General features: G+C 49.3%; 1 protein-coding gene across 3 annotated transcripts in view; it reads right to left on the bottom strand.

The window, feature by feature from the left end:
* Positions 1–20,618, bottom strand: part of LOC140396862 (netrin receptor UNC5D-like) — a 523,350-nt gene that overhangs the window by 38,837 nt on the left and 463,895 nt on the right. For all 3 annotated transcript variants that reach the window (XM_072485654.1, XM_072485652.1, XM_072485653.1), the window contains one exon: positions 7,211–7,379. In XM_072485654.1, coding sequence (XP_072341755.1) covers positions 7,211–7,379 — 169 coding nt within the window. The remainder of the gene's footprint in view (positions 1–7,210; positions 7,380–20,618) is intronic.

Raw genomic sequence — 20,618 nt, 5'->3', positions numbered from 1 at the left:
CCCGTCCTCTGCCCGGGGGATGTTGATGGCGGCCCAGGGGGAAGGGGGCAGACTCACCTGGGGCTGAGGTAAGACCATCCCTCACACACACACTTGCGCTCAACGTACATGACACCCCCGCACACTTTAGACAGAGCACAAAGGCAGCTTCGGTAGGTGTAACATTGACTTTAATAACCAAAGGAGTTCATGCACGTGCCCTAGCCCCTAAAACTCATCTGTGCCCTGCACCCGTGCCAACTTACTCAGTGTCTAATTGTTTGGCCTTACGGGCCCTTTGACTACATCTACGTGGTTCCCCAGTCGGTACAGCAGAACTGGAGGTGGACTCCTGTGATTCCTGCCCTCTGACACTGGATCCCTTTGGCGGCCGTTTCCTGGGGCGTCCTGGCCTAGATGGGCCAGGCTGCGGCCCGGGCGACTGGGATGGCGAGCTGCCAGCCTGTCCTGCCCGTTGCCCACCAGATGCACCTGGGATGGAAGGGGGGGGGAGTCCGAGGTGTCGCGGTGTACCGGGACCTCCCCTACAGAGGGAGCCGGGACGGACCACACCACCTCCTCCTCCCTCGGGGTGCCCGATGGCCCCCAGGCCTCTACATGGGTGGGGGATGCGAACGGACTGGCCATCCGACGCCCCCCCCCGACATCTGGCGCTGCCAGTCCTGGAGGCCCGTGCTGGTATCGACAGGGGTCTGCAGGTTTGCAGCCATGGAGCCCAGGGGGTTGGCAAACCCTGTCTGTGACAGTGCGACGCCGGCTCGCACATGGCCACTGGCGCCGATGCCCTCAGCGATGGCCTGCAGAGACTGGGCCATGGCCTGCTGAGACTGGGCCATGGCCTGCTGAGACTGGGCCATGGCCTGCAGAGACTGGGCTATGGCGTTGAGCGCCTCTGCCATCTGGCGCTGGCACTGGCTCATGGCCTCCTGTGGTCCGCCAGCCAGTTCCAGGGCCCTTTCCTCGTGTACGGTCAGTGGCCTCTCATCAGCGGGCCCTCCTCCCTATTGTTGTGTGCGCGCTTCTCCTGTGGGGGGGGGGGGGGGGGGTGGTGGCAGGGGTAAAAGGCAACACTGTTAGGCAGGTATATGAATGCACGCCATCGGTTGCGCGTGCATTGCAGAGGTTAAGGTTAGGGCTGGATTCACTTGGGGATATGGGGGAGGGGGGATATGGGGGAGGGGGGGGATATGGGGGAGGGGGGGATATGGGGGAGGGGGGATATGGGGGAGGGGGGATATGGGGGAGGGGGGATATGAGGGATATGGGGGAGGGGGGGATATGGGGAGGGGGGGATATGGGGGAGGCTCACCCTGCCTGCTCTGACGAGGTCGTTCACCTTCTTGTGGCACTGGGTGCCTGTCCGTGGTGTCAGGGCCACAGCGGTGACGGCCTCTGCCACTTCCCTCCACAGACGCCGGCTGTGGCGTGGGGCAACTCTGCGGCCGTGCCCGGGATACAGGGCGTCCCTCCTCTGCTCCACCACGTCCAGGAGCGCCTCCACATCGCGTGACTCGAACCTCGGGGCTGAGCGACGGCCAGCCATCCAGTCGGGTGTTGCGGTCGGGTGTTGCAGTCGGGTGGGGGGGGAGCAGCGCGGCCTTATGAGCCGTCACGCCGTGCAGCGCGTATGACGCTGCACGGCGTGAACCACTGCGCAAGCGCGGATCCCGTTACGTCGCTGCTAGCCCATTTCGGGCCGGAGACTATCGACCCATTTTTCCGACGTGACGCAAGTCGGATTTGCGCCGTTTTTTGCGCCGATCGGCGGACTTTCCGCCGATAACGGAGAATTTCGCCCCAGAGGTTTCTCCCATTTCAGCACATTACCATGTAAAGACCTTCGTTCTTCAGGGTTTCAATGAATTCTCAACGGCAGTAAAGCAAACATTAAGAACAAGGGAAAATCTGTCGGGCTGCTAGGAAACAGCAGGGGGTGGGACTAATTGGATAGTTCTTTCAAAGGCATGATGGAAAGAACGGCTCCCTTCTGTGAGGTAAGACTCAATGACTGAAAACAATCCCAACCTGCATTGCAACTGATACTCTCCGAGAACTCTGCACTCATTAATATCTGGTGGCTTACGTATCCGCAATTTACTTTGCCCCACCAGATGCTGGGCCCTCGAATTCCCTCCCTAAACCTCTTACCTCTCTCCTCAGTGTCGACATGTTCAACAAAGATCATAGATCATAGAATTTACAGTGCAGGAGGCCATTCGGCCCATCGAGACTGCACCGGCTCTTGGAAAAGTTTGGTCGCATGTCACAGAACCTTTTTATTTAACTCGGTCAGGCTTTCTTTGATAACACCTCTGTGGTGTGGTGCCCTGGAATATTTTACCAAGTGAAAAGCCATGTCTAAAAGCTGGTTGTTGTTACTGAATTTTTGGATGCAACAAAATGGGGCAAACAAGTGAATCCTTCACCATTTGATAGAGCGGCTTGTGCAATTATATTTTTTTTAAAAAGCAGCCAACCAAAGACGTTTGAAAGAGGAACACTGACAAATTGTTGAGTAGTGACTGCACACACTGCACCCCGCATTCTAGGTGTTAAAAAGCTGTCTCTATTGCTATTAATGAGGCTTTGATGATTGCTATTTTCTAGCACTGAACAGCAGAACGCAAGCACGACACACTTGGAAAGCCAATTAATGCAGATTGGGAAAAAATAGAGTTACAAGAAGCATGGGCTGGAGGAATTATCCGTACTGAATATAGTTCAGTATTTTGTCAGCAAGAGAATACACAGGGTACTGAGAGAAACCATTAATACATGAAACCTGAATATCACAACTAGCTCGAGATTCTTTTTTAATAAGTGTTCTGCACAGAGAACGTAGAGGTTGAGAAAGGTCTATTCCGGAGATTTGACCTGGCTTTGTGCCTCATTAGCTCACAGGGCAGCCCACATATGAGGGAACCTTTTCACGCCGAATCCGCACCCAGTTTAGTCCAGGGCATCATGTCAGCGGCCAATCTGAAATGTGTGGGACATCGGCTTGCCGTTTCATCTGGAGGGCAACCGTCCCGCATGACAGTAAGTGGTTTCTGGACAGTACCTCGAATGGCTCCCTCCCTGACAGCACAGTGGCTGTGCCTCCACCTCGGGGACTGCAGCAGTTCAAGATGGCAACTCACCACCACCTTCTGAAGGGCAACTAGGGACGGGCAATAAATGCTGGCCAAACCAGCGACGCCCACATCCCGTTAATGAATAAAAATAATACAGGGGGGAAGGCGGCCATTTGACCAATCATGTCAATTCTGTGAAAGAGCTGTCCAATAAGTCCAACTCCCCTGCTCTTTGCCCATAGCCCTGAACATTTCTTATTTTAAAGTATACTCACTTCTCAATTGCAAGTTGCTATTTAATCTGCTTCCTCACCTGTTCAGGCAGTGCATTCCAGATCTTAGCAACTCTCTGTGTAAAATAATATCCCCATATTCCACAGGTATCTTAAATCTGTGCCTTTTGGTTCCCGACCTTCCTGTCAATACAAATGTTATGCTGCAGTGAATTGGGTAGGTACTCCGCAAGGTAACAAATGAAGTGGAACCTTGCTCCTTCTGAACCAATGTCATTTAACATTTCAAAAATCCTCTCCTGCATGGCCTGCATCGTTAACTAATGAAGCAAAAAAAGCCAGGGCAAATCTCATGATACCTTTCTCAACCTGCACTTTCTCCATCCTGAAGGCCTCCTTTTTTTCTGCTGTCAAACCCCTCACAATTCTAAACACCTCTATTAAATTCCTCTTGACCCTCCACCAAAACAAGTCCCACATCCCTGCCACCATTTTAATAAAGCAACTCTGTGCCCTCTCCAAAACCCTGCAATCCTTCCAAAAGTGTGCTGCCCAAAACTGCCCACAATTATCCAGCTGACGCTTCACCAGCCATTTTTAAATGGTTCAGTGTAGCATCATTGTTTTCCTCTAGCCGTTGATTCCTCTATTTATTAAGCCAAAGGTCCCTTGTGCTTTGCTCTATTTTACAACCTTCTGACACTGTCCTGTAACCTTCAAAGATTTACCAAACATGCATTGAATATGCTCAAGTTTGGATTTGAGGATGTACCGACAGCGGCTATTCCACAGGGAAAAGCTGGGACAGGAGATCAGGAACATTTCTCTGGAGGGGAAATGCATCAAGGGTGAGGGATGGTTGAGAAAATTAAAGGTGGAAAAGCAGCTGCAGCAAATGGAAAACGAGGAGCTCGACATTTGCATGGGGCTGCATGTTATTTGGGGAAGGTTTATTCTCGGGGCGATGTGGAAGGAAGAATCACAGAATCTTTACAGTGCAGGAAGCCATGTGGCCCATCGAATCTGCACCGGCTCTCCGAAAGAGCATTCTACCTCGTCCCACTCCCCTGCCTGATCCTCACAACCTTACACATTCTTTCGTTCCAGACAGCGATCCAATTCCCTTTTGAATACCTCGATCAAATCTGCCGCCACAATCCTCACAGGAAGTTCATTCCAGACTCCAACCACCCACTGGATGAAAACGTTTTGCCTCCGACAGGGAGGTTAAGGAGGACAAATTCCAGCGTTGCTGGAACAAAGTGCCTGGATTGGGAGCTTGAACCCTCTAAGCTTCTGACTCACTGGCCAAATTTGTCACAGCCAAGCCAGGCTGCTCTGGATGGTGTTTCTCAGCTCCTCGTTACTCAGCACCCATTGTAAGGGAAGCACATCAAAGAGATGACTTTGCTAAAATCATTCCATATTTTGAATTGATGCAAAAGCAACAATCCACATGGGAACAGGTTCCAGTTTATGCGCTGATGTGGTGGTGCATGTTGCTACTATATCAACTTATTAATGACTTTGGGCGCGACTTAATGGAAATCAAACAAAATCCTTGTGGTAGTCTGTGTAGAGGTATTACGGTAACTAGTAATGCTGGAACACCATTGGTAGATATAGTATGTTTCCTATTGGTCAAGCTGTATGTTAGCTGCCGCCCCAGCAGCCTTCATTCTGTACCTGAGCTGCTGGGAGAAACATCTAGCTTATTATAGCCTTCAGTTGGACTACAACCTCGCTTTAGTGGTCATTGATCGTGCATCAATCCTGTTTTGGACCCATTTAGCGGGATGTTTGCCAGCGATTGCTGCGCTAAGAACAACCTTGCTATTAGACAGGATTCTGTTTTGTTTCTGAGGCTCAGTGAGGAACATCCCACCGGGGCCACACTCCAGCTCATTTCCTGCACTAACAAGCGCAGCTCGCCAATGCAGGAAGAGATCCCCAACCTCTGCCCCCCCTCCGTGGCCTCCGGACCCCTAAACGCCCCAACCTCGAGCCCCCCGCATCCCACCTCATTAGGGTAGGGCACCTCTGGTTCTAATCCCCGTCACGGGCAAGTTGACACCTTGGTACTGCCAGCCTGGACACGTGCCCGGCAAGCGTCGGAAGTGCCAGGGTACCCAGGTGTCCCCAATCACTTGAGACCCAAGTGCCGGTACGCCTAATCCACATTTGTGGAAACCAGTGCTAAACAACGCCCGCTTGGAGTCTCCGATGCGAGGCTGTTGGTCCCGCACCTTGGGTAACTCTGGCATGAAGGCGGGATCCAGATTACGATGCCTCGCAAGGTCTTGTCCGATTTCATGAGAGGCCTCTTGCGAGATTCACTGGCCTTGTCGCGTGCCGAGTCGGGCACAACAAGGCCATTTGATCGTGCCTTTTGTGAACTCTTCGCACCATGACAAACTGTGACTGTGCTGCTCCTGCATTCACTCTCACTGTATTGATATCCAGGTTTCCCACAGTGTCTCCCACTCTGAGTTCTTCTTTCCCAGGACTTTGTTGAAGAGTGTGGGTGTTAAGAGTTATTGAACTAAGGTGGGCATTCCTTTCAAGACCAATCTGTCCTTTGTAAAGTGTAGTGCCCAGAACCGAACACTCCTCCAGATGTGGTCTGTATAGTTGGGCTTTGTATCGTCGCAGTGAAATTCAGTCACTGGCCAATAGATTCTGCTTGTGCTTCCATGTTGCCTTTTCTTAATTTAGTTATTAGCTTGCTCTGCCCAGCCTTCGTAAACGGTTACTCAATCCGGTTTGAACCTTCACAAAGACTCACAGAATATTTCCCTCATAATCGGCCATTAACTTTCATTGCTTTCTGTCAGTCGTAATCTTTTAGGCACTACTGTCTGTCCCTGGTATGTTCTGCAAGCTGGACGTGTGTACCCATGCCTGGGCCAATGTATGGCGGAAGCTGACCTACCAAAATCACACAAGGTGGGTGAGCAACATGTTCAGGCCAGCCACGAGCTGGGAACGGGATGGACTCCAGCAGAGAAAGAAACATAGGGAGATATACATGGACACGTATTGGGACAAAGGCAGATATCATTGCAGAGAAATGGATATACGCACGCACACACACACAGACACAAAACACTCGGAGTTCACGCAAATGTACTCGCACACCACATCAGACATACAAATAAAAGCAAAATACTGTGGATGCTGGAAATCTGAAATAAAAACAGTAAATGCTGGACAAGCTCAGCAGCACCTGTGGAAAGAAACAGTTAACGTTTTGAATCCGTACAACTCTTCTGCAGGACTGTAGTGGGATAGTTAGAAACATAATGAATTACATCGTTGGAGAGGGGGGTGGAGCAAAATAGAAGGTCAGGGATAGTTCGGAGCTAAGGAGGGATTGAGAAAGATGTCATTGACACAAGACCAAGGTTAATGGTCGCATTAAGGACTGAAGAACTGCTTAAAGGTAAGATAGCAGAATGTGATAATCGGACAACAAAGGCCAGTGCTTGACGAAAATCTCCCTTCAGTTCTGTGCACACAGTAGAAGCAAACTTAAGTTTGCATTAGAAAGGTTTTCAAGTTTTTAAGGCAACACAGTTCAAATTTCTGGTCTTCAACTTGATTTCTGTGCTACGTTGTTCAATCCAACTTTCCAATTTATTGAAAACATTCTGCAGTTGCTGTTGAGTAACTTCAGGAACATCAACACCACATTCACATTAAAATAACTTGATGAAATGTGCTTTCAAATGTTGCTTATAATTTGCTTCCATCATGTCACAAGCAAAGACTCGGCAGCTGGGCCAACATTAAAAATAAATCTATTTCTCCAGCTCTGCTGGAGCAGGGGTGGAGGGGTCCAGAATGAATGCAAATATGTAAATGTGGCCGTTGCGAGCGATCTCCAAGCTTCTCCAAACTTACCTCCCACTTTCCTGTCACTGTCTGTCTCTTCAGCTTTATGCTCCAGTGCTCTGAACATACCATTGCACAGTGAGGGACCGTCAGAGCGATGGGGTTGGACAAGGTCAAATCTGGTGGCCCACAGGTGACCTCAGGACTCAAGATGATCTCAGCTCCTTCTGTCTGCAGACTTTATAGAGAAAAGAGACAAAACAAAGAGTGATTAACACACCGATTCATGAGAGTCAACCAGTCCACTCACTGGATAAGTGGCGAACAATCAGACTTTGTTGGTTCATAATAACAATGTGCCAACAACTGACAAGCTTGTACAGTACTCTCTGCTATTTTACTCAAGGCATTTACTGATTTGGCACAGATAGGAAATGCCTTAGTTAAAATAGTAGACAAAAGAAGGTTTAATGAACACGTTCATTTTTGGACTTGAAGATTGACAATTGGCACTTTTGGCTTTTACTACCAGTCTGGGACTGGCATTACTGATTGCGGCTGGCAAACAGGTCACTAAGTAAAAGCTTCCAGATGCAGTCAATCTGGTGGCACCAGGAGTCTGAAGGTTCATTGCAGAGGTCGAAGAGGTTTCAAAGAAGGGTGAGCAGTGACTTATAGATTAGGCTGTGCATTCGCTCAAAGGTTGCTGGGGCTCTCTGCAGAGTTTATGATTGAACTCTCGGTGCTGTATGCCACTGACTTCAACTTGTAAATACTTTGGATCTCCTCCGTAACTAAAATACCCAAGCTAATGGACAAGAGTGGTCTGATTTTAATAAGTACTGCTCTCGCTGCTGCTCATGGCAAGTTGGGGCAAGCGCTGCTACATTATGACAGGACCGTTGTATGATTCCATGCATGCAGGTAGTGTGCCTCAGGCGAAGTATGAGACCATGACACTCGTCTCGCAGGTCACAAGTGAGTGGCTGTAAATAGATAGCTACAACAGAGGTCAGAAGTGATCAGGGTTTGAAGGAGCTTCCAGATCAGTGGTTTGATTTTGATTTGCTGTTGTCCTGTGATGTTTGAGTCCATCAGGAGCCAGTATAACACAAAGTGTCAATTTTTCCAAGTGTGACTGATGGATGCTGTAGATGGGTGACCTCCAGAAGGATATACAGATTATGGTAAGCATTGGTTTTGTCCGTTGGTTTTCAATCAGGGGATGGAATAAACCAAACGCCTCTGTTGCCTGCAATAACCAAAGCCAGTGTTCTCCAAAAGTAATTCAGTACCTGGAACATTTTGAGATGTTTCACGGGCGAGAGAAATCCTAATATTTGTTTTCTCCTTTCTGAATTGATAATTTAAATTTTTTTAACGAACAAATGCAAAACAGAAAACACAGATCACACTTTTTGACGTACTCACTGGGTGTATCCATGCTGGGAAGGAGCATGAAGACCTTAGATTCTTTTGTCTATCATTATTTATGCTATTTTCACTGTACTGTTAGAAACATAGAACAATAGAAAAGATACAGCACATTCGGCCCATCTTGTCCATACCGACCCAAAGACAGGTTCCCTTTCTAACCTCATCTCCCTGCACACAGCCCAAAACCCTGCAGTTTACAGCACTTGAAGTGCAGAGCTCCTTTTTCAGACTTTAGGGTGTCTGTCTCCATCACCAACTCAGGCAGTAAATTCCTGATACCCACCATCCTCTGCGGAAAAAGGTTTTTCCTCATGTCCCCTCTGATGCTCCTGCCACTCAGCTTGAATCTATAACTCCTGGTTATTGAACTACCTGCCAAGGGAAACAAGTTCCTCCTGTCTCATCTATCTCTACCCCTCAATATTTAATATATATTAATCATGTCAACACTCAGCCTTCCCTGTTCCAAGGAAAACAACCCCCCCAACTTCTCCTCGTAGCTGCAATTCTCTAGCCCTGGCAACATTCTAGTAAATATTCTCTGCACTCTCTCCACAACGATTACATCCTTCCTGTAATGTGGTGACCAGAACTGCGCACAATACTCCATGATGTGGAGATGCCGGCGTTGGACTGGGGTGAGCACAGTAAGAAGTCTTACAACACCAGGTTAAAGTCCAACAGGTTTGTTTCGATGTCACTAGCTTTCGGAGCGCTGCTCCTTCCTCAGGTGAATGAAGAGGTAGGTTCCAGGATTGTCTAGAGATATGCTTCTGGAACCTACCTCTTCATTTATCTGAGGAAGGAGCAGTGCTCCAAAAGCTAGTGATTTTAACCTGGTGTTGTAAGACTTCTCAAAATACTCCAGTTGGGGCTCACCAGTGTCTTATACAGTTCCATCATTATATCTCTACTTTTGTATTCTATACGTCTGCCAATGAAAGAGAGCATTCAATATGCCTTCTTTACAACCTTATCTATCTGTTCTGCAACCTTTAGGGACCTGTGCACTTATACTCTCACTCCATCCACCCCTCTCAGTATAGTCCCGTTTCCTGTGTAGCCCTTCTAATGTTTCTAGATGTATGACCTCACACTTATCAGAGTTGAACTCCAGCTGTCACTTTCCTGAGCATTCCACCAACCCATCGATATCATATTGGAGCTTACAGCTCTCCTCTACATTATCCACTACACAATCAATTTTTGTGTTGTCTACAAATTTCCCAATCGTGCCCCCAAGTTCAAGTCCAAATCGTGAATATATACAACAAACAGCAGGGGTTCCAACACCGAGCCCTATAGAACACCACTTGAAGCAGCTTTTCACTCGCAAGGGCAGCCATCGGCCCAACTTTGGATCCAATTTGCCACATTACCTTGTATCCCATGGGCTTTAATTTTCTTTACCAGTCTGCCATGTGGGACCTTGTCAAATGCCTTGCTAAAATCCATGTAGACAACATCCACTGCACTACCCTCATCGATCCACCTTGTCACTTCCTCAAAGAATTCAATCAAATTTGTACGGTATGACCTTCCCTTAACAAAGCCATGCTGACTATCCCTGACTAGTCCATGCCTTTCTGATGACCGTTGATCCAATCTCTCAGGATTGATTCTCACAATTTTCCTACCACCGAAATAAGACTAACAGGCCTATGATTGCTTGGCATTTTCTTCAGACCGTTTTCAAACAACGAAACCACATTTGCATTCCTCCATTCCTTCGGCACCTCCCCTGTGTCTAGTGAAGGTTGCAAAATAATCCTCAGCAATCAGTAAACAAGTCTTTCACACTACAGTCCCTGTTGTTATGCCACAAGGCAAACAATTGCACATGGCAAGATTCCACAAGCAGCAATTAGGTCAACAACATATCAATCTGTTTTTATTTGGAGGCATGTTGGCCAGGTCCCAAGCTCTCGATCCTTCTTTCATTGGTGCCACGGACTTGGTTGTGCTCATCTGAACTGGGGGTTTGCTTTTTAATGTCTCATCTGAGGAGTGACGCCTCTGGCAATATAGCACATACTTGGTGCGACGCTGAACTTCTGATTCAGAAAGATATCAATGGAGTAAAGCATGATGCCCAAATGGTGACCCATGTGACCAGGAGCCCCGTCAATCTGACCCACAATGCCCAGGCAGCTTAAACGTCTTTGCCTTCAGGCATTTGCTTGTCCTATTGGAAGTTAAAGAGCCTGTGGGATTTAAGTGTTGGTGTCACTAATGTCTGAATCTGAACACCACGAGTAGTTTCTTATGAGGACACGGGTTTATACTTGGCTTCTGAGGCTTCAGAATGGTTACTTGTGACGATTAAAGATAAAGACACAAAGTTAAAATTAAAATAAAATCAAAGATCACAGTGCACTTCCCTCATTTTCATCCAATTGAGTTGTATTGGTATGTGCATGCCATACAATGAGGGAAATAGAGCCGATCTTATGAACTTTGGAAAATGCATTGATCAAATTCTCTCATGACATTTAATGAAGAGTTCATTTCTGACGATGTCTCAAATTCAAGGAAATGGCCTGGAGCAGGGCCATCTGCCTACAAAGCCGAACACATCACACCGTGGTCAAAACCCAGGAGGGGTTATTATTTAGAACAAGGCAGAGAGATGTTCTTGCAATGCAAAGTGCATGAAATTGCTCTCTGTTCACAGAGGGAAAGAAATAGCAAACCTGTGCCCTGGTGGCAGCCTGACTAACTTCCCGTGAACAGGAATACAAATGAGCACGGCCAGAAGAACCACCTATCTTTCGATACTGATGACGACTCGGGACACTGAAACATTTGATGATACTGTGAAACTGCTACCTTACCCTAAAGCTAGCAAGCCCCGTTTCAAACCAATGTTTCTCACTTGTGTTTAATCTTCCAAACATTCAGATTAATCTGACTGAAAAGGCTTACTTGTTACTTCAACAATCAGAAGTAGAAATATCGGAGAGGCTCCTTGCACACAAACAGAATTTCTATCAATTTATTTTCATTTCCTCCACTGATCTGTTGTCCCCTCACCACTGTTACCCCTCCCCCTGCTCCCATCCCACTTGGACCATCAGTTCCCTGTTCCTCATTACCCTTTGACACACTGCTCACCTTTGTTCTGCCATTAACACATTCTAATCTCTTAATGTGCCACTATCAGCTCCCGTCTTCGTCTCAATCACCCCATTTGTTATTCCTTTTGTCTTTCTGTCCATGCCATCTTTGTCAATCTCCACCCATTGCTGGCCCGCTGTCTAGCCCCGCTGCTCCCCCCTCAAAACAGTATAAATCTGATCCTGTTTCCAGCTCTCTCCAGTTTTGACAAAGAGTCACCTAGACTCGTAAGGTTAGCTCCCTTATCTCTCCACAGATGCTGCTGAGATTGTCCAGTATTTTCTGTTTATGTTTCAGAATCCAGCATCTGCAGTAATTTGCTTTTATCAGATTGAGTTGGGTATGCTTTGCTCAATCTTCAGTGCTCACATAGCCAAATTGAATAAGAATGGGTTAGTTAGACCCGTTCACGCAGATCTCAGTTTTTTTTTTACAATAAACAGTTTCTAGAGGTACAAACCGATGTTCGCACACTGAGGGCATCGGGGCATAGAAATCACAGAATCATTGAAATATACAGCACAAAATGAGGTAATTTGGCCCTTGAAGAGCCTGCACTGACCAAGAATAATCCCACTCTTGCCTCCTTGCTCTGTAGCCTTGAAGGTTACTGCACTTCAGGTGCAAATCCAAGTACTTTATTAATGTTATGAGTGTTTCTGGCTCTTCTGCCCTTGCACAGCAGCAAGTTCTAGATGCTCACCACCTCCCAGGTAAACCATTTCCCTTCTAAAATCTCATACCTCTTTGCTTCACTCTATGCCCTGATCAACTATTCGCTCTATGAACCTTTGAGCAATCGTACAAATGGTCTTGTTGATGAGATTTAAAGCCTGATTCCCAGGATGGCAAGATGAGCAGAGATTGGGGCGACATGACCTGTATTCACTGAAATGGAGGAGAGGAAATTAATTGAAAAGTTTCAAATTCTGACAGCTGGATAGACTGGATACAGGTCTAGAACAAGGCTTCACAGTCTCAGGATAAGGGATCCATCAGTTAGGGCTGAGATGAGGAGAAACCTCTTCACACAAAAGGTGGTGCACCTGTGGAATTCTATACCACAGAAGGTTGTGGGGGCTAAGTCACTGAATATATTTAAGACAGAAATGGAGAGATTTTGAGACTCTAAAGGCTTCAAGGGTTATGGGGAGAGCGCGGGAGTGCGACGTTGAGATACAGGATCAGCCATGATCATACTGAACAGCAGAGCAGTAGGCTCGAAGTCCAAATGGCCTAAACTGGCTCCTATTTTCTATGTTTCAAGGCTGAGCTAGATAGATTTTGGATCGACAAGAGAATCAGAGGTGATGGAAAATCTCAGCAAGTCTGGCGGCATCTGTAGGGATAGAAAAGAGCTAACGTTTCGAGTCCAGATGGCCCTTTGTCAAAGCTTTGATAAACGTTAGCTCTTTCCTCTCCCTACAGATGCTGCCAGACCTGCTGAGATTTTCCAGCATTTTCTCTCTGGTTTCAGATCCCAGCATCGGCAGTAATTTGCTTTTAATCAGATATGATGCAAGGGCGGGGGCACACGGGGTGGCGGAGTGGTGCAGGAAGGAAAGTGGAGTTCAGGCCAAAATCAGCCATGGTGGAGTCCGGGTGTGGCGATGACCAGCTAAGTCGCACGTTTCGGCAGCTCCCGGTGGAACGGACTTTTGGGCTCTTAATAGGAGCCCCAACGGCAATTTTAATGGCTAAAAACACTGTGCGGTAAACCAGAAGGGAATCCCCCCTGGACACGGATGGAAAAAGGAGAGGAAAGCGGCCGTATTGCGGAGGATCCTCTAGAGCAGCGGCAAGGAAGGCAAGCACAAAGCAAGATGGCGTCGGAAGGTGGCCGTTTAGTATGGGGCCCTGACCAGCAAGAGTTCCTGCGGCGCTGTGTGGAAGAACTAAAAAAGGAGATGAAGAAGGAGCTGCTGGCCCCGATCTTCCCGGCGATTGAAGGGCTAAAGGACAAACAAAAGACCCAGGAGCAGGAGCTTCGGGTCGTGAAGGCAAAGGCCGCTGAAAATGAAGACGAAATACAGGGCCTGGTGGTGAAGACAGAGATGCACGAGGCACAACACAAAAGGTGTGTGGAAAGGCTGGAGGTGCTGGAGAATAATGCGAGGAGGGAGAATTTAAGGATTCTTGGTCTTCCCGAAGGCGCAGAAGGGGCGGACGTCGGGGCATATGTGAGCACGATGCTGCACTCGTTAATGGGATCGGAGGCCCCGACGGGCCCGTTGGAGGTGAAGGGAGCTTATCGAGTTATGGCGCGAAGACCGAGGGCTGGAGAAATACCTCGAGCCATGGTGGTGCGATTTCTCCGCTATAGTGACAGAGAGATGGTCCTCAGATGGGCTAAGAAGACTCGGAGCAGTAGGCGGGAGAAGGCGGTGATCCGCGTATATCAAGATTGGAGTGCGGAGGTGGCGAGAAGGAGGGCAATTTTTAATCGGGCTAAGGCGGTGCTTCACAAAAGGAAGGTCAAATTTGGAATGTTGCAGCCGGCAAGACTGTGGGTCACACACCAAGGGAAGCACCACTACTTTGAGACGGCAGAAGAGGCGTGGACATTTATTGTGGAGGAGAAGCTGGAATAGGCGGGCCAAAAAAAGAACGTTTGGGACAAAGTGTAGGGTGATTACGTGGGGTGAAGGGGGGAAAAAGGGGGAAGGGGTGATCTTTCAAGTTGTTAATCATGCGACCCTGTAACTTTTCTCTCTTCCCCATGCTGTGGGGGAGGGAGGATGAGGAACTGTGGGCGCCGGCCATTAGGGGTGGGGCCAAGTGGGAAACGCGGGCTTTGTTCCCGCGCTATGGTAATCATGGCGGGAACAGGGAAGCAGGAAGGAGGGGGCCTCGCACAGTGGGGGCCGAGGTCACGGGGGAAAACCAAGGTCAGCCAGAGTTTGCTGACTTCTGGGAGCAACATGGGGGGTGCAATTACGCTAGAAAGGGATCTAGCGGTGGGGGGGGGGTTAACTGGGTTGCTGCTGCTGGGGAGAAGGGGGAGCTGGTACGGGGTGGGGTGGTCGAGGCGGGAGGGCGCCGTCGGGGGGAGATACGGCTACGTGGGAACCGGGTGAGGAGCTGGATTAAAAAAGGGGATGGCTAGTCGACAGGGGGGGGGGGTAAAGAGCCCCCCAACCCGGCTGATCACGTGGAATGTGAGAGGGCTGAACGGGCCGATTAAAAGGGCACGGGTACTCGCCCACCTAAATAAATTAAAGGCAGATGTGGTTATGTTGCAGGAGATGCATTTGAAACTGATAGACCAGGTCAGGCTACGCAAAGGATGGGTGGGGCAGGTGTTTCATTCGGGGTTAGACGCAAAGAACAGGGGGGTGGCTATATTAGTGGGGAAACGGATACTGTTTGAGGCAAAGACCATAGTGGCGGATAGTGGGGGTAGATACGTGATGGTTAGTGGCAGATTGCAAGGGGAGGCAGTGGTTCTAGTGAACGTATATGCCCCGAACTGGGATGATACCAATTTTATGAGGCGTATGTTGGGACGTATCCCGGACGTAGAGGCGGGAAAGTTGGTATTGGGGGGAGACTTCAATACGGTGCTGGACCCAGGGCTGGACAGATCGAGGTCCAGGACCGGGAGGAGGCCGGCTGCAGCTAGGGTGCTCAAGGACTTTATGGAGCAGATGGAGGAGTAGACCCCTGGAGATTTAGCAGGCCTAGGAGTAAGGAGTTCTCGTTTTTCTCCTATGTCCACAAAGTCTATTCACGGATAGACTTTTTTGTTTTGGGAAGGGCACTGATCCCGAAGGTGACAGGGACGGAGTACACGGCTATAGCTATTTCGGACCACGCTCCACATTGGGTGGACCTGGAGATAGGGGAGGAAAAAGAACAGCACCCACCCTGGAGAATGGACATGGGATTATTGGCGGATGAGGGGGTGTGTTTAAGGGTGAGGGGGTGTATTGAAAGGAACTTGGAGCTTAATGACAATGGGGAGGTTCAGATGGGAGTGGTCTGGGAGGCGTTGAAGGCAGTGGTTAGAGGGGAGCTGATATCTATCAGGGCACATAAAGGAAAGCAGGAGGGTAGGGAAAGGGAGCGGTTGCTGAAAGAACTTTTGAGGGTGGACAGACAATATGCGGAGGCACCGGAGGAGGGACTGTACAGGGAAAGACAAAGGCTACATGTAGAATTTGACTTGTTGACTACGGGTAATGCAGAGGCACAATGGAGGAGGGCACAGGGTGTACAGTACGAATATGGAGAGAAGGCGAGCCGGTTGCTGGACCACCAACTGAGGAAGAGGGGAGCAGCGAGGGAGCTGGGGGGGTGAGAGATGAGGAGGGAGAGATGGAGCGGGGAGCGGAGAGAGTGAATGGAGTGTTCAAGGCATTCTACGAAAGATTATATAAAGCTCAGCCCCCGGAAGGGAAGGAGAGAATGATGTGCTTTCTGGATCAGCTGGAATTCCCTAAGGTGGAGGAGCAGGAGAGGGCGGGACTGGGCGCACAGATTGAGATGGAGGAGTTAGTGAAAGGGATTGGGAGCATGCAGGCGGGGAAGGCCCCGGGACCAGACGGATTCCCGGTGGAATTTTATAGGAAGTATATGGGCTTGCTGGCCCCGCTTCTGACGAGAACCTTTAATGAGGCCAGGGAAAGGGGGCAGCTGCCCCCGACTATGTCAGAGGCAACGATATCGCTCCTCCCAAAGAAGGAAAAAGACCCGCTGCAATGCGGGTCCTACAGGCCCATTTCCCTTTTAAACGTGGATGCTAAGATTCTGGCCAAGGTGATGGCGACGAGGATAGAGGACTGTGTTCCGGGGGTGGTTCATGAGGACCAAACTGGGTTTGTGAAGGGGAGACAGCTGAACACGAACATACGGAGGTTGCTAGGGGTAATGATGATGCCCCCACCAGAGGGGGAAGCGGAGATAGTCGTGGCGATGGATGCCGAGAAAGCATTTGATAGAGTGGAGTGGGATTATCTGTGGGAGGTGCTGAGGAGATTTGGCTTTGGAGATGGGTATATCGGATAGGTACAGTTGCTGTATAGGGCACCGATGGCGAGTGTGGTTACGAATGGACGGGGGTCTGATTATTTACGGCTTTATAGAGGGACGAGGCAGGGGTGTCCCCTGTCTCCGTTATTGTTCGCACTGGCGATTGAGCCCCTAGCCATAGCACTGAGGGGTTCCAGGAAGTGGAGGGGAGTGTTTAGGGGAGGAGAAGAATACCGGGTATCTTTGTATGCGAATGATTTGTTGTTGTATGTTGCGGACCCGGTGGAGGGGATGCCAGAGATAATGCGGATACTTGGGGAGTTTGGGGATTTTTCGGGGTATAAATTGAACATGGGGAAAAGTGAGTTGTTTGTGGTGCATCCGGGGGAGCAGAGCAGGGAAATAGAGGATTTACCGCTGAGGAAGGTAACAAGAGACTTCCGGTACTTGGGGATTCAGATAGCCAAGAATTGGGGAACCTTACACCGGCTTAATTTAACACGACTGGTGGAACAGATGGAGGAGGATTTCAAGAGATGGGACATGGTGTCCCTGTCACTGGCAGGGAGGGTGCAGGCGGTTAAAATGGTGGTTCTCCCGAGATTCCTCTTTGTGTTTCAGTGCCTCCCGGTGATGGTCACGAAGGCTTTTTTTAAGAGAATCGAGAAAAGTATTATGAGTTTTGTGTGGGCCGGGAAGACCCCGAGAGTGAGGAGGGCGTTCTTGCAGCGTAGTAGAGATAGGGGGGGGGGGGGCTGGCACTACCGAGACTAAACGATTATTACTGGGCCGCCAATATTTCAATGGTGTGTAAGTGGATGGGAGAAGGGGAGGGAGCGGCGTGGAAGAGATTGGAGAGGGCGTCCTGCAAGGGGACCAGCCTACAAGCAATGGTGACGGCACCGTTGCCGTTCTCACCGAATAAATACACCACAAGCCCAGTGGTGGTTGCGACACTAAAAATTTGGGGGCAGTGGAGACGGCACAGGGGAGGAACGGGAGCCTCGGTGCGGTCCCCGATAAGAAATAATCATAGGTTTGTTCCGGGGAGAATGGATGGGGGATTTGGAGTATGGCAAAGAGCTGGGGTAACACAACTGAGAGATCTGTTCTTGGATGGGACGTTTGCAAGTATGGGAGCGCTGACGGAAAAGTATGGGTTGCCCAAAGGGAATGCGTTTAGGTATATGCAACTGAGGGCGTTTGCGAGGCAACAGGTGAGGGAATTCCCGCAGCTTCCGACGCAGGAGGTGCAAGATAGAGTGATCTCAGAGACATGGGTGGGGGATGGTAGGGTGTCGGATATATATAGGGAAATGAGGGACGAGGGGGAGATCATGACAGAGGAGTTGAAAGGGAAATGGGAGAAAGAGTTGGGGGAAGAGATCGAAGAGGGGCTATGGGCTGATGCCCTACGCAGGGTAAACTCGTCGTCCTCGTGTGCCAGGCTAAGCTTGATACAATTTAAGGTTTTACACAGGGCGCATATGACTGGAGCACGGCTCAGTAAATTTTTCGGGGTAGAGGATAGGTGTGGGAGATGCTCGAGAAGCCCAGCGAACCACACCCACATGTTCTGGTCATGTCCGGCACTACATGGGTTTTGGGTGGGGGTGGCGAAGGTGCTTTCGAAGGTGGTGGGGGTCCGGGTCGAGCCAAGCTGGGGGTTGGCTATATTTGGGGTTGCAGAAGAGCCGGGAGTACAGGAGGCGAGAGAGGCCGATGTTTTGGCCTTTGCGTCCCTAGTAGACTGGCGCAGGATATTGTGGGCATGGAAACCTGGATAAACAACATGGCAGGGTTTATAAAGTTAGAACGGATCAAGTTCGTATTAAGGGGTTCGGCTCAAGGGTTCACCAGGCGGTGGCAACCGTTCGTCAACTACCTCACAGAAAGATAGAGGGAATGGAAAAGAAAGAAGACAACAGCAGCAACCCAGGGGGGAGGGGGGCGGGGAGGATCCGGGCGGGCTCTCAGGGATGTCATTGTATATGTATAGGCATTTGTTCTAGGTAATGTATATTGGACTGTTGGATTGTATCTTTGGAGAGTAACTATTTTTGATAAGGCAGTTGCCATTTAGTTTTTGTTTTTATATTATTTATTTATTTGTTTAAAACTGGCCATTGTTTTTTATATTGCTTTATTGTTGTTTACAAGAAAAACTATGTACTGTTATGTTTGGCCAAAAAACCTTGAATAAAATATTTTTTTTAAAAATCAGCCATGATCTTACTGAATGGCAGAGCGGGCTTGAGGGGCCAAATGGCCTCTTTATGATCCTGATAACCGATGAATGCACTGTTCAGACACTGTACGGTAGTCAGCAAAATCAGGCCCTTTTTGCAGGGTGCCAGGTCAGTGCAGAGCAGGGAGCAGATGGAATGAAAACACTGTGAATGCATTGGGAAACGAAGATACATCCAAGTAAGTGATCATGATGTGCCTCAGGAGAAATACAGCAAACGTATGCTTGCTGGTTCATGTTCAACTCTTCCGAAATACGTTGAAGTGGCTATATAAACGCCAGTGGTTCTTCTTTCATATTGATGAATGACAATTCTATACTATTATTCTCAATGGTTGTAGTTGTTTGTGTGCACATGATGAAGGAATTCAGTGGAAAGAAACTGTTGAAGATTGAAGGCAGTGAAAAAGAAGAACTTGCGTCTCTGACATTTCTCAGGATGTTATGAGGGAACGTGGTAGTTCCCGGAGAACCAACAAGAGGCCTGGACAGTGATCGATACAGAATATTCAACTGGTTCACCGGTGATCCGTCGGGAAGTAAATGCACCGGGTGGGATTTTCCAGCGCTTCCTGCTGGCGCGATCTTCTAGCCCTGCCAAAGGCAGCCCTCACGGCGAGTTCCCTGGTAGCGGGATGGGCGAGCCACGCCAGAAGCTGCTGACATTGCAAGACTGGAGGGCCCGGTCGGCTGCCAATGGCGATCCGCTTCTGCCGCTGGGAAATACTGGGAAAATCCTGACCGCTATCTTTACCCAGTCCAGCCTGTACGTCGCTTCATACCCGTGGCAATGTGCATGCTCTGAAATGGTCCAGCAGGTCACTCAGTTATATTCAAGGTGGGGATTCAGCACCTTGATCCCCACCTTGTTGATAATGGGGCATTCAGTGGTGGTAATGTCATTGAATGTCATGAGGAGATGGTTAGTTTGTGTCCTGTTGGAAATGGTCATTGCCTGGCACTTCTGTGGCGTGAATGTTACTTGCCACTTGTTAGCCCAAGCCTGGATATTGTCCAGATCTTGCTGCATGTGGACATGGCATCGCACAGATTCACTGAAGTGACTCTTCTTGTCTAATTTGCTGACAGAATAATGAGGTCGTTCATTGAGGGGAAGTTCAGCCTCAAAAGGCCGTTGAACTCCACTGACGGGTCCATCTTGGTTTCCGGCCTGCCACCAGAACAGAGTGGGGACACCCAATGGGAAGTGAATAATTGCGCAACAAAATATTCCCGGATTATTATTTCTCAAAGCAAATGTTGCTCTGTCATTTTCCTGGCAAATTACAATTCACAAAATATCAAATTATTCTGACATTTTTGCAGTGACAGTCACAGCACGACAGTAATTAAAAGCCTGCAGACTTGTCAGTGAAATGATCCGGAGAGATAATACCAAGCAGGCAAAAAACAAAAGAGAATGAGGAAGAGTGAAAGTTCTGAGTCCCGCAGTCAATGCCACTGAACGAACTTGGGCGGGATTCTCCCCTACCCGGTGGGGCGGGCCATACTGGCGCCGAGGAGTGGCGTGGACCACTCCGGCGTCGGGCCGCCCGGAAGGTGCGGCATCCTCCACACCTTCAGGGGCTAGGCTGGAGGCGGTGGGGTTGGCGCTGTGCCAGCCAGTGCGGAAGGGCTTTGCACCATGCCAACCAGCGGCGAAGGGTCTCCGCCGGCCAGCGCGAGGTGGCGCATGCGCGGGAG

Source organism: Scyliorhinus torazame, chromosome 20, assembly GCF_047496885.1.
Source record: "Scyliorhinus torazame isolate Kashiwa2021f chromosome 20, sScyTor2.1, whole genome shotgun sequence".
NCBI lineage: Eukaryota > Metazoa > Chordata > Chondrichthyes > Carcharhiniformes > Scyliorhinidae > Scyliorhinus > Scyliorhinus torazame.
This window is presented reverse-complemented; position numbering and strand designations above follow the sequence as displayed.